This window comes from Melanerpes formicivorus, unplaced genomic scaffold (assembly GCF_026170545.1).
Source record: "Melanerpes formicivorus ecotype bairdi unplaced genomic scaffold, bMelFor1.0.p_v2 SCAF_12, whole genome shotgun sequence".
Lineage (NCBI taxonomy): Eukaryota > Metazoa > Chordata > Aves > Piciformes > Picidae > Melanerpes > Melanerpes formicivorus.
Window position 1 is genome coordinate 397,900 of NW_027142364.1, and position 13,055 is coordinate 410,954.

Consider the following 13,055-nt stretch of genomic DNA (forward strand, 5'->3'; position numbering starts at 1 on the left):
GTCTCTTCCAATGCTCTGATTTTAACTCCCCTATGGCCATTCAACCAGGTCCCAGGTGTACTCCTTGCACACCTCCAGGGATGGGGCCGCCACCACCTCTCCTGATTAGTTCTCTGCTGGAAAAAAAGCCAAAGAAAGGTTTTGTACATCTTTTTAGGCAGAACACAGCACAGTGCAGCAGCACACAAACAAGGCACAGGGAGAAGAGCACCCCAGCAGGGTGGCCACAAAGCAGCTTCCTCAACCCAAACCAGACTCTCCAAACCACCCCCCCCCCCAAAACACACCCCACACCAAACACAGACCAACCCAGAAACCAAAAGCAGGCAGCCCAAGGTTCAAACATAGTTATCTTTATTTGTGGATAAAAATTAAGGCTCACAGTACTTTATCATTTCACAAGCAGAAAAAAAAGAAGAAATGTTAAAAATTGAGACTGGAGGGGGAGTGCTCTCCCTCCCCACCCACCCCCAACTCCTCTACCTCACTGACATGACTTACTGGAGACCCCAGGTGAACAACTGGCCAGGGCAGCTACAGCTTCATTAGTTTGTAACCTAGGTGCTAACTAATCATCTTTGAAAGCAAGGGGAACTGAGCAGTGTGTTTCTTTCCACACCTGGCTGGCCCATGCACAGGGATTCCATCCAGACCCCCCCAGGAACTGCTGGGGATGGCCACAGCAACCTTCCCAGGAGCAAGCCACCAGCTCTGCAGCTGTCTGACAGGGGGAAGAGAGCTGAAGGTCACCAATTTCACTTCCTCCTGATCATAGTGCAATAGTTTATGCCCTCAGATGATCAATATGCAAACCTCCTGGGCTTAAAAGCTCCCCAGGCATGTTCCTGAAGAGCAGAGGAACTGCTGCCAAGCTCCATCTCTGGGTTTAAGTGCCCCCCAAGCATGTTCCTGAAGAGCAGAGGAACTGCTGCCAAGCTCCACCTCTGGGTTTAGAACCCCCCAAGCATGTTCCTGAAGAGCAGAGGAACTGCTGCCAAGCTCCACCTCATTACAGACACTAAAGCAACCCAGGTGCTTGAGGAGGGGTGAAAGTGAAGGTCAAACATGACACAGGTAGACATCACAGCATGATTTGGGGTGGGAACGACCTTAAAAGTCATCCAGTTGCAACCCCCTGCCATGGGCAGGGACACCTCCCACCAGCCCAGGTTGCTCAAGGTCTCATCCAGCCTGGCCTTCAACACTGCCAGGCTTGGAGCCTCCCCAGCTTCTCTGGACAAGCTGTGCCAGTGCCACAGCATCCTCACAAAGGTCCTCCTCATGTCTAATCTAAACCCAGCTTCTTCCAGTTTGAAGCCATTTGCCCTCATCTGTGACATATTAAGGCACAGACCCCCAGCTCATGCTGTCACTCCATGCCTTTGTCAAAAGTCCCTCCCCAGCTCTCCTGGAGCCCCTTCAGGTAGTGGAAGGCTGCTCTGAGGTCTCCCTGGGGCCTTCTCTTCTCCAAGCTGAACAACCCCAACTCTCCCAGCCTGTCTTCACAGGAGAGGTGCTCCAGCCTCTGATCACCTCTGGACCTGCTCTAACACCTGTAGCCAAGAGGACTTCCAAGCCACACACAGGGAAGAAAAGACTTCTGCTGAGCTGTGCTGCAGGTCACACTCCAGAGCTCCAGGAGCTGCTGCAACCCCCAGCCCCAGGGGCATCACCATCACACCACACAAGGTCTCCTGTGAGATACACCACAACTGTGGGACTATATTCTGCAGATTTATTTACAGAGATACCAACTGCCTCAAATTCCAGAGAGGTTCAGGAGGTGTTTCATGTCCTTGAGTAATCCTCTCTCTGTTGCCTCTTTGCTGTCAAGGCAACCCAAGCCCGTGGCAGCGGCAGCAGCAAGAACAAACCTACTCACAATAAGCAACAGCTGCTCTAGCATGGGAAGGGTGAAGGATTTCTGCAGCACACCCAAAGAGACTCATTTCTTGTCATGGCATCAAAAGAACAAAGCCCCATTTCTTGCCATCACACCCTCTGCACCTGAGATGCCAGCAGAGGAATGAGAGCAGCTCCCCTCAGCTCCTTCCACCCCGGTGTTCACGTGTGCTCCGAGGCCATCACTCCACCAGGGAGCTTTCTGCTGAGAGGAGCTCCCAGGAACATCTGTGTGGGCAGCAGAATCCTGCCCCAGCAAGCACTGATGTGCAGTGGCTTTGACCAACAGCTCTGCCTAGATCACAATCCAGCAGGGAAGGAACACTCGCCTCGGCAACACTTTGCTTGCCTCACAGAAAGCTCATCCCCAGGGCTCAAGGAGGTGAAGCCTGAGGTGGGTGAGAATTGCTACCCCCAGTTTAGAAAGGAGCTAACTCAGATACTGATTAAGACCAACTTGGCCAAGTTACAGAAGGTGCCAGGAGCAGGGCTGTGAGGGGGAGGCAGTTTCCTGGCCACTGGTCCACTGCTCTCTCCTGCATCCCCGAAGGGTTTCAAGGAGCAGAGGTTGTCACATCACCTCCCCCAAGAGAAAGAAAACCACCACCCAAAGACACAGAAGAAACTCACACAAGTTCCCTCCCTTCCTGGAAGCAGGAATTCGACTTCATGGCCATAACCTGTAGGCAGCAAACCAAAGAGCAAGAGGACACCGCTCAAGGTTCTCTTGGTTGCACTCAAACCCCTCCAACCATGATTCCAGTTCACAAATCCAGCCAAGTGGAAACAGAAGTAGCTCCAGCCATGAAATATTCCATGTCCTTGAACAGTTTAAAGCAAATATTTGACCCCAATACTGCTCTGGTGATGCTGCAGCTGGATGCAAAGCAGCTGCTGAAGTTCAAAATAAGGGATGAGAGGGATGAGCCTGGATACAGGGCTAGGGTCCTGCTGTGGAGCTGGAAGCATGACCTCAGCAAGCTGCTCAGGGCAGAACTGAACTGTTGCTTGCACAGACAGCAGAGGCAGGACATGCTCAGAACTCTCAGGGGAGGCTGGAGACAGCTTTGCCTCAGGGGATCAGGACAGCAGAGGTGTCCACAGGAACCACCTCCCAGATTATTGCTTAACTACATCGACAGCTGTATACAAATGACAGGAGGCATCTACGGGGGCTGGCTGAGTCTCCTCCCACACCACAACCCCACACTAAGGACTAGAATGATCCTCAAGATCAAGCTAAGTACAACACATACAAAGCAAAAACCAACCCAACCCCAAATCCTTGTCAAAGCAAAGACACAGGAAATGAACTGTTACCAAGTGTGGGAAACAAACCACCACCGAGTGGAAGAAAGCAGAAGGGCAGCAGGGCTGCCAGGGCACTGGGGTGGACAGAAGAGAGGATCTGCAGAGCCAGCAGCTCTGGTGCAACAGCTTCCCAACTGCACTCCCACTTGTACTCTCACAGCAGAGCCCCCAGAGCTAAGCCATGTCTGGAATCTGGTGTGAGCACACAGGCAGTAAGTGTGCAGGGAGAGGGGAGCCGGTGCCCAGCAAGCGCTGCGGGAGGGAGCCGGGACAGAAAGACAGGCGGGAGGTGAAGGTCCTAACGCTTGAGCTCTGCTCCTTTGGGAGCTGCAAGGGTTATTGCCCTTGGGCTAAAGAAAAAGGTTAAAGAACAGAGAAGAGGCTATGAACAGCACACAAGAGATACAGGTTGCAGCTCCACGACTCCACTGCTCCAATTTGGCAAAATATTTATTCATAGGAAATCCGGTGAAAAGGGCTTGGTCACAGAGAATCCGGGCAGGGGGGCGTGGGGAGGAGGGGGGAGGAGGAAATGAACTGCAGCATACAAAAAAAAAACAACCCCAAAACCCAAAAAAGAGAGAGACTGGAAGGACAGTTACAAGAGGGCTGGGAGAATGGGTAAGAGAAAAGGCCAAGAGGAAAGCAGTGGGAAGCTGTCTGCGCACCGCCGCTATTTACCCGTACAAATCCTCAGCCCCACCTCCTCGCTGCCTCCAGCACTGCAGGGCGATGCTCCAGGAGAGGAAATCTGATGCCATGTAGCAGCTCCAGTCACTCTTTCACAGTACTGCATGTCAACACTGGGAATGGTTTCTGATATGATTTCTTTCTTTTCTTTTAGCCTGCACACAGTACTTGGATAGAAAACAAAACCCCGGGACCGAGGGAGTTACTCCCACTCCGTCGTCCCCGGCGGCTTCGACGTCAGGTCGTACATCACCCGAGAGATGCCAGGGATCTTCTTAATTTCTGCCACCATTTTTAACACAACCTGTTGGGGAGGGAAGAAACAAACACAAACCAGAAGTAGTAGAATCACAGAATCCAACAAGTTGGAAGAGATCTCTGAGATCGTCAAGTCCGACTGATCATCCAACCCTAACTAATACGGAATCAACCAGGTTGGAAGAGACCTTCATCATCATCAAGTCCAACCCATCACCCAACCCTAACTAGTACAGAATCAACCAGGTTGGAAGAGACCTTCAGGATCATCAAGTCCAATCCATCACCCAACCCTAACTAGTACAGAATCAACCAGGTTGGAAGAGGCCTTTGAGATCATCAAGTCCAACCCACCACCCACCCCTGCACTAGTACAGAATCAACCAGGTTGGAAGAGACCTTCAAGATCATCAAGTAAAACCCATCACCCAACCCTACACTAGTACAGAATCAACCAGGTTGGAAGAGACCTCCCTCATCATCAAGTCCAACCCATCACCCAACCCTGCACTAGTACAGAATCAACCAGGTTGGAAGAGACCTTCAAGATGATCAAGCCCAACCTATCACCCAGCACCATCTAATCAACTAAATCATGGCACTAAGTGCCTCATCCAGTCTTAAACACCTCCAGGGACATTGACCCCACCACCCTGGGCAGCCCATTCTAATGGGCAATCTCTCTTTCTGTGAGGAACTTCCCCCTGTGCAGCTTGTGACTGTGTCCTCTTGCTCTGGTGCTGGGTGCCTGGGAGAAGAGACCAACCCCCACCTGGCTACAACCTCCCTTCAGGGAGTTGTAGAGAGCAAAAAGGTCTCCTCTGAGCCTCCTCTTCTCCAGACTAAACAACCCCAGCTCCCTCAGCCTCTCCTCACAGACCTTCAAGCTCATCCAGGCCAACCTTCAACCCAGCACTAAACCATGTCCCTGAGCACCAGGTCCACAGGACACCTGAACACCCCCAGGGATGGTGACTCCACCCCTGCCCTGGGCAGCCTGTTCCAATGTTTGAGAACCCTTTCAGTGAAGAAAAAAAATTCCTAACAGCCAGCCTGAACCTCCTCTGGTGCAGCCTGGAACCATTTCCTCTAGGCCTGTCTCTTGTCATCAAGGAGAAGAGGCTGCCCCCCTCTAGCTCCAACCTCCCTTCTGAGAGTGGTAGAGCAAGCTGAGGTCTCTACTTGGCCTCCCCTTCTCCAGCCTGAACACTCCCAGCCCCCTCAGACACTCTCTGCAGGTCATATGCTTCAGGCCCTTCACAAGAAGCAAGCCTGGAAACCAGACCTGATGAAAACTACCTGAGAAGAGCTTGAAAAAAGAGAAACCCACAAGCCCCCAAACTTTCCTACTGTAAGGCAGAAGAGAGGCTGAGCCTGGAGCCATCAGCACCTTGCCACCAATTAAGAAATCAACTTAAAACTGCTAGGCTCATCTCCTCTGCAGTTACATTTGGAGCTTGCTGCTGGTGCTAGCTGCAGCTCTTCATGGAATCAGAGAATTATTTGGGGTTGGAAGAGACCTCTAAGCTCATTTGAGTGCAACCAGCAACCCAGCACCACCATGGCCACTAAACCATGGCCCCAGGTGCCATGGGCACAGGTTTCACAATGGTTTTGATCCCTTCCAATCCAGACCATTCTATCAATCTATGAATGAGGGAACATAAAGGGATTGTGAGGACCAGGCTAGACTGTCCTCATGTTGTGAGGCACTTGCTGGCCAGCACCTGGGTACAACTGAAATGCACATCCTGAGAGACAGCTGCTGGATATTCTTCCTAATGAACACCATGAAAGAGGCCAAACAAACCACAAAGGCAAAGGCAGGACAAGCGACCAAGAAAGAAGGAAGGAAGCCCAAAGGAGTCAGCTCTACAGGCTAGCTCTGGTGAAGAGAAACTTGCAAACCCCACATTACCTCTTCTGGAACCTCATTACCAGGGGTTGCTGCAATCCCAGTCATGAAATCACTTGTGATAAACGTTCTGATGACCACAGATCTCTGGCAGGAAGGCTGCTTCTGGAGGGGGTCCCGATCGAAGTGCAGCGGCGTCAGGATGATCGGCATCTGGCTGATCTTGCCGGCGTAACCTGCAGGCAGGAGGGGCACCAAGAGCAGGAAGTTGCTTTTGAGAGACACAAAAGCTGAGGGAAGCTTCACAGGGATTTCCCACCTGCACTTCAAACTCCATAGTTTCACCTCCTGGCATCTCTTTTAGAAATAAAAGTAGAATTAACCAGCTTGGAAATAACCTCAGAGATCATCGAGTCCAACCTATCACTCAGCACCAGCTGATCAACTCAACCAGGGCTCCAAGTGCCTCATCCAGGCTCTTCCTAAACACCTCCAGGGATGGTGATTCCAATGGCCAATCTCTCTTTCTGGGAAGAATTTCTTCACCTCCAGCCTAAACCTCCCCTGGCACAGCTTGAGACTGTGTCCTCTTGTTCTGCTGCTGGCTGCCTGGGAGAAGAGACCAACCCCCACTTGGCTACAACCTCCCTTCAGGGAGTTGGAGAGAGCAAGAAGGTCTCCCCTGAGCCTCCTCTTCTCCAGGCTAAGCAACCCCAGCTCCCTCAGCCTCTCCTCACAGGGCTGTGCTCCAAACCCCTCACCCCTCCTAATGCTTCCACCCTGCTGACCGTCACCCTCGGTGCTGTGCAGCACACTGAAGCTGCTCACAGTGTCACTAAAGAGACCTCTGGAGATCATTGAGGCCAAACCCCTGCCAGAGCAGGGCAGGGCACATAGGAACACATCCAGGTGGGTTTGGAATGTCTCCAGAGGAGGAGACTCCACAACCTCTCTGGGCAGCCTGCTCCAGGCCTCCATCACCCTTACAGCAAAGCAATTTCTCCTGCTGTTGAGGTGGAGCTTCCTGGGGTTCAGTTTGTATCTGTTTGCACAGGACACTACTGAAAGAGACTTAAAATGATCCTCAGTGTCTATAGGCATGCAGAAGAGAACTCAATCATCCCTGCTATCCTGTAATTCCCTGTGAATGCAACTGAATTGCAGAGAACAAGTCCTGTGAGGAGCAGCTGAGGGACCTGGGAGAAAAGGAGGCTGAGGAGAGACCTTCTGGCTCTCTACAACTCCCTGAAAGGAGGCTGGAGCCAGCTGGGGGTTGGTCTCTTCTCCCAAGGAAGAAGTGATAGGACAAGAAGAAACAGCCTCAGGTTGCCCCAAGGGAGGTTTAGGCTGGACATGAGGAACAATGTCTTCACTGAAAGAGTGGTTTAAACCCTGGCTCCAGGCTGCCCAGAGCAGCAGTGGAGTCCCCACCCCTGAAGAGATACCAAAGCTGTGTAGATGTGGTGCTGAGGACCATGGTTTAGTGGTGAGCTGGCAGTGCTGGGGTAAGGGTTGCTTTTAATCTCAGAGGTCTTTTCCAGCCTTGACTCCTCCCTGATTCTCTGAAGACCTACTTCACCACCTAACACCACCATGGGGTTTGACCTATCCCCATCTTAACCCCCCAAGAAAGGTCATTCCCAGGTATCTCTTTCCCATGGACACAGAATTGTCTTGGTTGGAAAAGACCTCCAAGATCACCAAAGTCCAAACAACTCCAGGAGAAGCCTCTTCCAGTGGCTGCTGGTTGGGAGGTAACTCCAGAAAACCCTCTCTCAGTTGTGTGGTGCCTTTCTCACTACCTCCACCTGAAAGCCACTCCACAGGGGCCCTCACTGCCCCACTTCATAGCTCTGAGGTTTTGAGACTGGGTTGTGTGGCAGCTTGCAGAGCTGGTCTAAGGCTGAGGCAGGCTCTCACCCTCCCCTAGCACCAGGCTTGAGCTGCTGGCACCAGGAGCCTTTTCTCACTAAATAACTCAAGGCTTATTTTTAGGAGCTTCATTCACACAGAGCCAAGTGTGACCCCAAGTTAACGAGACACAGCCACAGCTTTACCAACACTCCTGACAGTGTTATCCTCAGCCTTTGGAGCCTATTTTTTGCACAGATGAGGATGGTCAGGCAGCCTTGCAAACAAGAGGATTTACACCACCAGGGAGCTGCTGGGACTTGGTGTCTCCAACACACAAGGCAGGGCTGAGGAGCTGCTTCCCACACTGGAGGCATTGGCAAAGGTAATTAAGATAAACTATCAATGAGTGAAGCTCAGCACTGTGGCAGTCCCAGCCACTGCCTGTGGGCCACACCACAGGGGATGGATGGCTCCTTGGGCTCTGAAGCCTTGCTGCCTGCTTAACTTGGGTTGCTGTGACAGGTGAAAACACCACAGGTAGTGAGCATCAGCAGCACAGAATCCCAGCATGGGGGAGGTGGGAAAGGACCTCTGGAGCTCACCCAGTCCAAACCCCTGCTCCAGCAGGGCACCCACAGCAGCTTGCCCAGCAGCACAGTGCCCAGGGGGGGTTGGAAGCTCTCCACACCAGGAGACTCCACAACCTCTCTGGGCAGCCTGCTCCAGGCCTCCAGCACCCTCACACCAAACAACTTTCTCCTCCTGCTCACAGGGAACCTTGCCCCCCAGCCTTTAGCTCTTGCTGAGCATTGCTCAGCTCCCCTCTGGGGCTGCTCCTCTTCAGGCTCTCAGCCCCAGGGCTCTCAGATGCTCCAGGCCCCTCATCAGCTTTGCAGCCACTCCTGGACTCTCTCTAGCATATCCCTGTCCCTCTTGAACTGGGGGAACCCAAAACTGTACCAAGTAGCTCAGATGTGACTTCACCAGGGCAAAGCAGATGGGGAGGAGAACCACTTTTTCTTTCCACAAAAAAAATCCCTAATTGAGAAACTCTGCCAGGGTTCCTCACAGTTTATTTCCTTCAGGCAAAGCTGAGCTCCTCAGCAGGGAACTCGCCTGGCTGACTTTCAGCAAGCTAACTCTGCAGGAGTTTGCAGTGAAGCACCACATCCCTGAGCTTGGTGATGTGTCAGAGGAAAGGCTCAACCTCTCCCCCCTGCCCCCAAATCCCCTAGAATGAACTCTGCTAGCAGAAAGCCAAACAAATACTGCCCCTTAGCCACCAGCTCCTACAACTCTGAGCAAAGGCTCTTGCCCCTCGTGCCATTCATTCAGCACTCCTGGAGATAGTCAAGCAGCTTGTAGACTTGTGACAGCACCACAGTATCTGCACCCAGAGAGGTCTGCAGGGGGCTTGAAGAAGAGTCTGCTCCAGAGGGTGAGGCCAAGTACCTACCAGACTCCCTGAGAATATTGTGAGCCTCAAAATCAGCTTGGCGTAAAGTGCTGAGGACTCCTGTGGTCAGGAAGGTGGGGGTGACATCTGTGGGAGGCTCCTTGACTGGTGGACCAAACACATACACAACTCTGGAAAAGAAAGAGGAGGGCAGGAAACCCCATTTTGTGTGCCTGGGAGAACACAGATGGTCTGCAGACTGCATCCTTGGGACTGCAGAGAGAAACTACCACGAGGGAATCACAGAATGGCAGCAGGGGAGGGCTGCCAGGGCAGGGGCACACAGGGCAGCTCCCACAGGAATGCAGCCAGGAGACTCTTGAAAGTCTGCAGAGAAGGAGACTCCACAACCTCTCTGGGCAGCCTGCTCCAGGCCTCCAGCACCCTCACACCAAACAACTTTCTCCTCCTGCTCACATGGAACCTCCTGGCTGCCACTTTGTGCCCCTTGGCCTGTCCCTGGGCACCACTGAGCAGAGCCTGGCCCCAGCCTCTAGGCTCCCAGCCTTTAGCTCCCCTCTGGGGCTGCTCTTCTCCAGGCTCTCAGCCCCAGGGCTCTCAGCCTTTGCTCCTCACAGAGCTGCTCCAGGCTTTGCAGCCTCCCTTGGACTCCCTCCAGCAGTTCTCTGTCTCTCTGGAGCCGGGGAGTCCAAAACTGGCCCCAGGATCCCAGCTGTGGCCTCACCAGGGTAGTGTAAAGAGGGAGGAGATCCTGCCTTGAACTGCTGCCCACACTCTTCTCAGTGCACCCCAGAAGACCATTGGCTTTCTTGGCCATAAGAGCTGGCTTGTGGTGACCTTGTTAGTATTAAGCCCCAAAGAGCCTGAAGTGCAGGCAGCAATGCACAGCCTTGGAGCTGGCTCACACAGTCCTGGCTTTATGCCTTCTTTTGTTCCTTCTGTAGTCATTTCCCAGCAGCATCATGCAGCTGAAGATCTTGCCTTCAAGAAAGCCTTTTTCAGGAGGTGTCACTTATGTGACAGAAGTTTTGCTATAAGCAATTATCAGCTGGTAGAGCAGAGGCAAGGAGGAGCTGCCTTCTCCACAGCTGGTTGAGTATCAGCCCAACTGCAGTTGCTGGCAAAAAGTTATGGCTGCACAAGGCTAGAAAAATGAACAGTCACAAGAGAGCTCAGTTGAGATGCAAAGTGCCCAGCTTTGGAATTCCCTTTTCTTTTGACACAGAGCAAAAAAAAATACTGTGTGACACCACAGCTCATCAGCAGGCCTGGAAGCTTTCAAAGGAGGCTTTGCAGAAGTTGTTCTGGATGTTCTTTAATCAGGAAGAGAGGTGTGTGGTCCAGCAGGGTGATTCTACCCCTCTGCTGAGACCACAGCTGGAACTCTGAGTCCAGTTCTGGAGCCTCTGTGCCAGGGAGGATCTGGAGGTGCTGGAAGGTGTCCAGAGAAGGGCCACGAGGAGGAGCAGAGGGCTGGAGCTGCTCTGCTCTGGAGACAGACTAAGGGAGTTGGGGTTGTGCAGGCTGGAGAAGAGAAGGCTCCCAGGAGACCTCATTGTGGCCTTCCAGGATCTGCAGGGGGCTCCAAGAAAGCTGGGGAGGGACTTTGGAGGGTGTCAGGGAGGAATAGGACTGGGGGGGATGGAGCAAAACTAGAAGTGGGGATATTGAGATTGGCTGTGAGGAAGAAGTTGTTGGCCATGAGGGTGGTGAGAGCCTGGCAGAGGTTGCCCAGGGAGGTGGTGGAAGCCTCCTGCCTGGAGGTGTTTGCAGCCAGGCTGGCTGTGGCTGTGAGCAACCTGCTGTGGTGTGAAGTGTCCCTGCCCATGGCGGGGGGTTGGAACTGGCTGAGCCTTGAGCTCCCTTCCAGCCCTGACAGTTCTGTGATTCTAATTTCACAGAATCACCAAGGTTGGAAGAGACCTCAAAGATCATCAAGCTAGGCTAATTTCTGGAGTGTCTGCTTTGATTTACTGTGCATTTGTGACCTCTGTATGAGCCAACATACACCAAACCCCCACCCTAGGTCAAAGAGGAGAATCACAGAACTACTGAGGCTTGGGACAGACCTCTAAGATCATCCAGTGCAGCCTATGAATGCTTGGGCAGGTCTCAAGTCCCATCTGTTGACAAAGAGAACTCCAGGCACTCACCTGTTGATGTTGTGGCACATGCGTGGGATGAGCCTGGCAAGGAACATGAGAGACTCCCAGTGGGGAGCATCCTTGCTGGAGATCCCACAGACATAGCTGTAGGAACGACAGTCACCCTAGGAATGGAAAGAAGGGTGAGAGCTGAGCAGGAACTGAGCTGCCAAAATGCTCCCCAATCATAGAATCGACCGGGTTGGAAGAGAACTCCCAGATCATGCAGTCCAACCCATCACCCAGCTGGGGACAGCGTGGCTGGAGAGCAGCCAGGCAGAGAGGGACCTCCCTGCCTGGGAATACTCTCCCCTTATCCTGGGGGCTACAGGAGCATGTCCTGTGTGCCAACACTCAGCAGGCATCGAGCCTGCGAGATCAAGATGCTGGGAGATAAGAAGGGAAGGAGAAACCAGAGTAAAACAGATCCCTCTTGAGCTCCCATGGGTGTGTGAAAGGGGAGAGGGCTGAACTAGATGATCTTTAAGGTCCCTTCCAGCCTAACCCACTCTATGAATCTAAGGTGACCAGAGTATAGAATCATAGAGCTTTGGAGGTTGGAAAAGACCCTTGAGATCAAGGCCAACATCTTGCCTAGAGGTCACAATCCCACCCACTACCACCAAACCACATCCCTCAGCCATCCTTCAAATGCCTCCAGGGATGGTGACTCCACCACCTCCCTGGGCAGCCTGTTCCAATCTCTGAGAACACTTCCTATGAAGACATTTTTCCCTGATGTCCAACCTGAACCTCCCCTGCAGCACCTTGAGGCTGTGTCCTCTGGTCCTGTCACTTGTTGCATGCAGAGACCAGCCCCCACCTTGCTCCAGCCTCCTTTCAGGTAGTTGCAGGGGGTGATGAGGTCTCCCCTCAGCCTCCTCCTCTCTGGATTAAATCCCAGTTCCCTCTGCTGTTCCTCACAGGGACTTGTGTTCAAGGCCCTTCCCCAGCTTGGTTGCTCATCTCTGGACCCACTCCAGCCCCTCAATGACCTTCTTGGAGTGAGAGGCCCAAAACTGCACCCAGTATTGGAGGTGTGGTTTCACCAGTGTCAAGTGAAGGGACTCAATCACATCCTCAGACCTGCTGGCCACACTACTGCTGATCCAAGCCTTGCTGAAGGGACTGACAGTGTGTTGGTTATTTTCATGCCAGCCTCTGAGGAAGTCTTGTGACAAAGCACAGAAGCCTGCTGGTGACACTGCTGTGTGAAACAGCAACCCAAGCTGGCTGCAGTGAGCTCCCAAGATGAGGCAGCTGATGTAATTCAATCCTGAGAGTGCACAACATTACCTCACAGCTAGGACTGCTCAGTAAGGAGATCTTCCAAGTGATTGCACAGGACCCCATCAGGATGCCAGCTCAGCACTTGGGTTTGCTTTGTGCTTCTGCCACCCAAGGACAGCCCACAAAAATGAGAGTGGAAGTAGGAAATGTGGCAGAGATCCAAGTGCTCCTCACTGCCCTGGTTCCCTGCCTCTCAAAGATGAGGATGGAGTTGGACAAGATGACCTTTGAGGCTCCCTTCCAACCAGGTGCAATCTGTGAATGGGAGTTCAATTCCAAACATGCAGGGAAGGGCAGCAAGCATGTGCCAGTGTGGGAAGCAGGCTTCTGTTGG

The 13,055-nt window shown here is 52.8% G+C and overlaps 1 protein-coding gene across 1 annotated transcript in view; it reads right to left on the reverse strand.

Moving 5' to 3' along the window:
• Positions 1-337: 337 nt before the first annotated feature.
• The window catches only part of GMPS (guanine monophosphate synthase), a 40,567-nt gene continuing 27,849 nt past the window's right edge, over positions 338-13,055 (reverse strand). Inside the window, exons 13-16 of the mRNA XM_068144866.1 lie at positions 11,441-11,556; positions 9,327-9,457; positions 6,080-6,252; positions 338-4,207 (exon numbers count right to left, since the gene is read on the reverse strand). Of these exons, the coding sequence (XP_068000967.1) occupies positions 4,106-4,207; positions 6,080-6,252; positions 9,327-9,457; positions 11,441-11,556 (522 nt within the window). The 3' untranslated portion in view covers positions 338-4,105. The remainder of the gene's footprint in view (positions 4,208-6,079; positions 6,253-9,326; positions 9,458-11,440; positions 11,557-13,055) is intronic.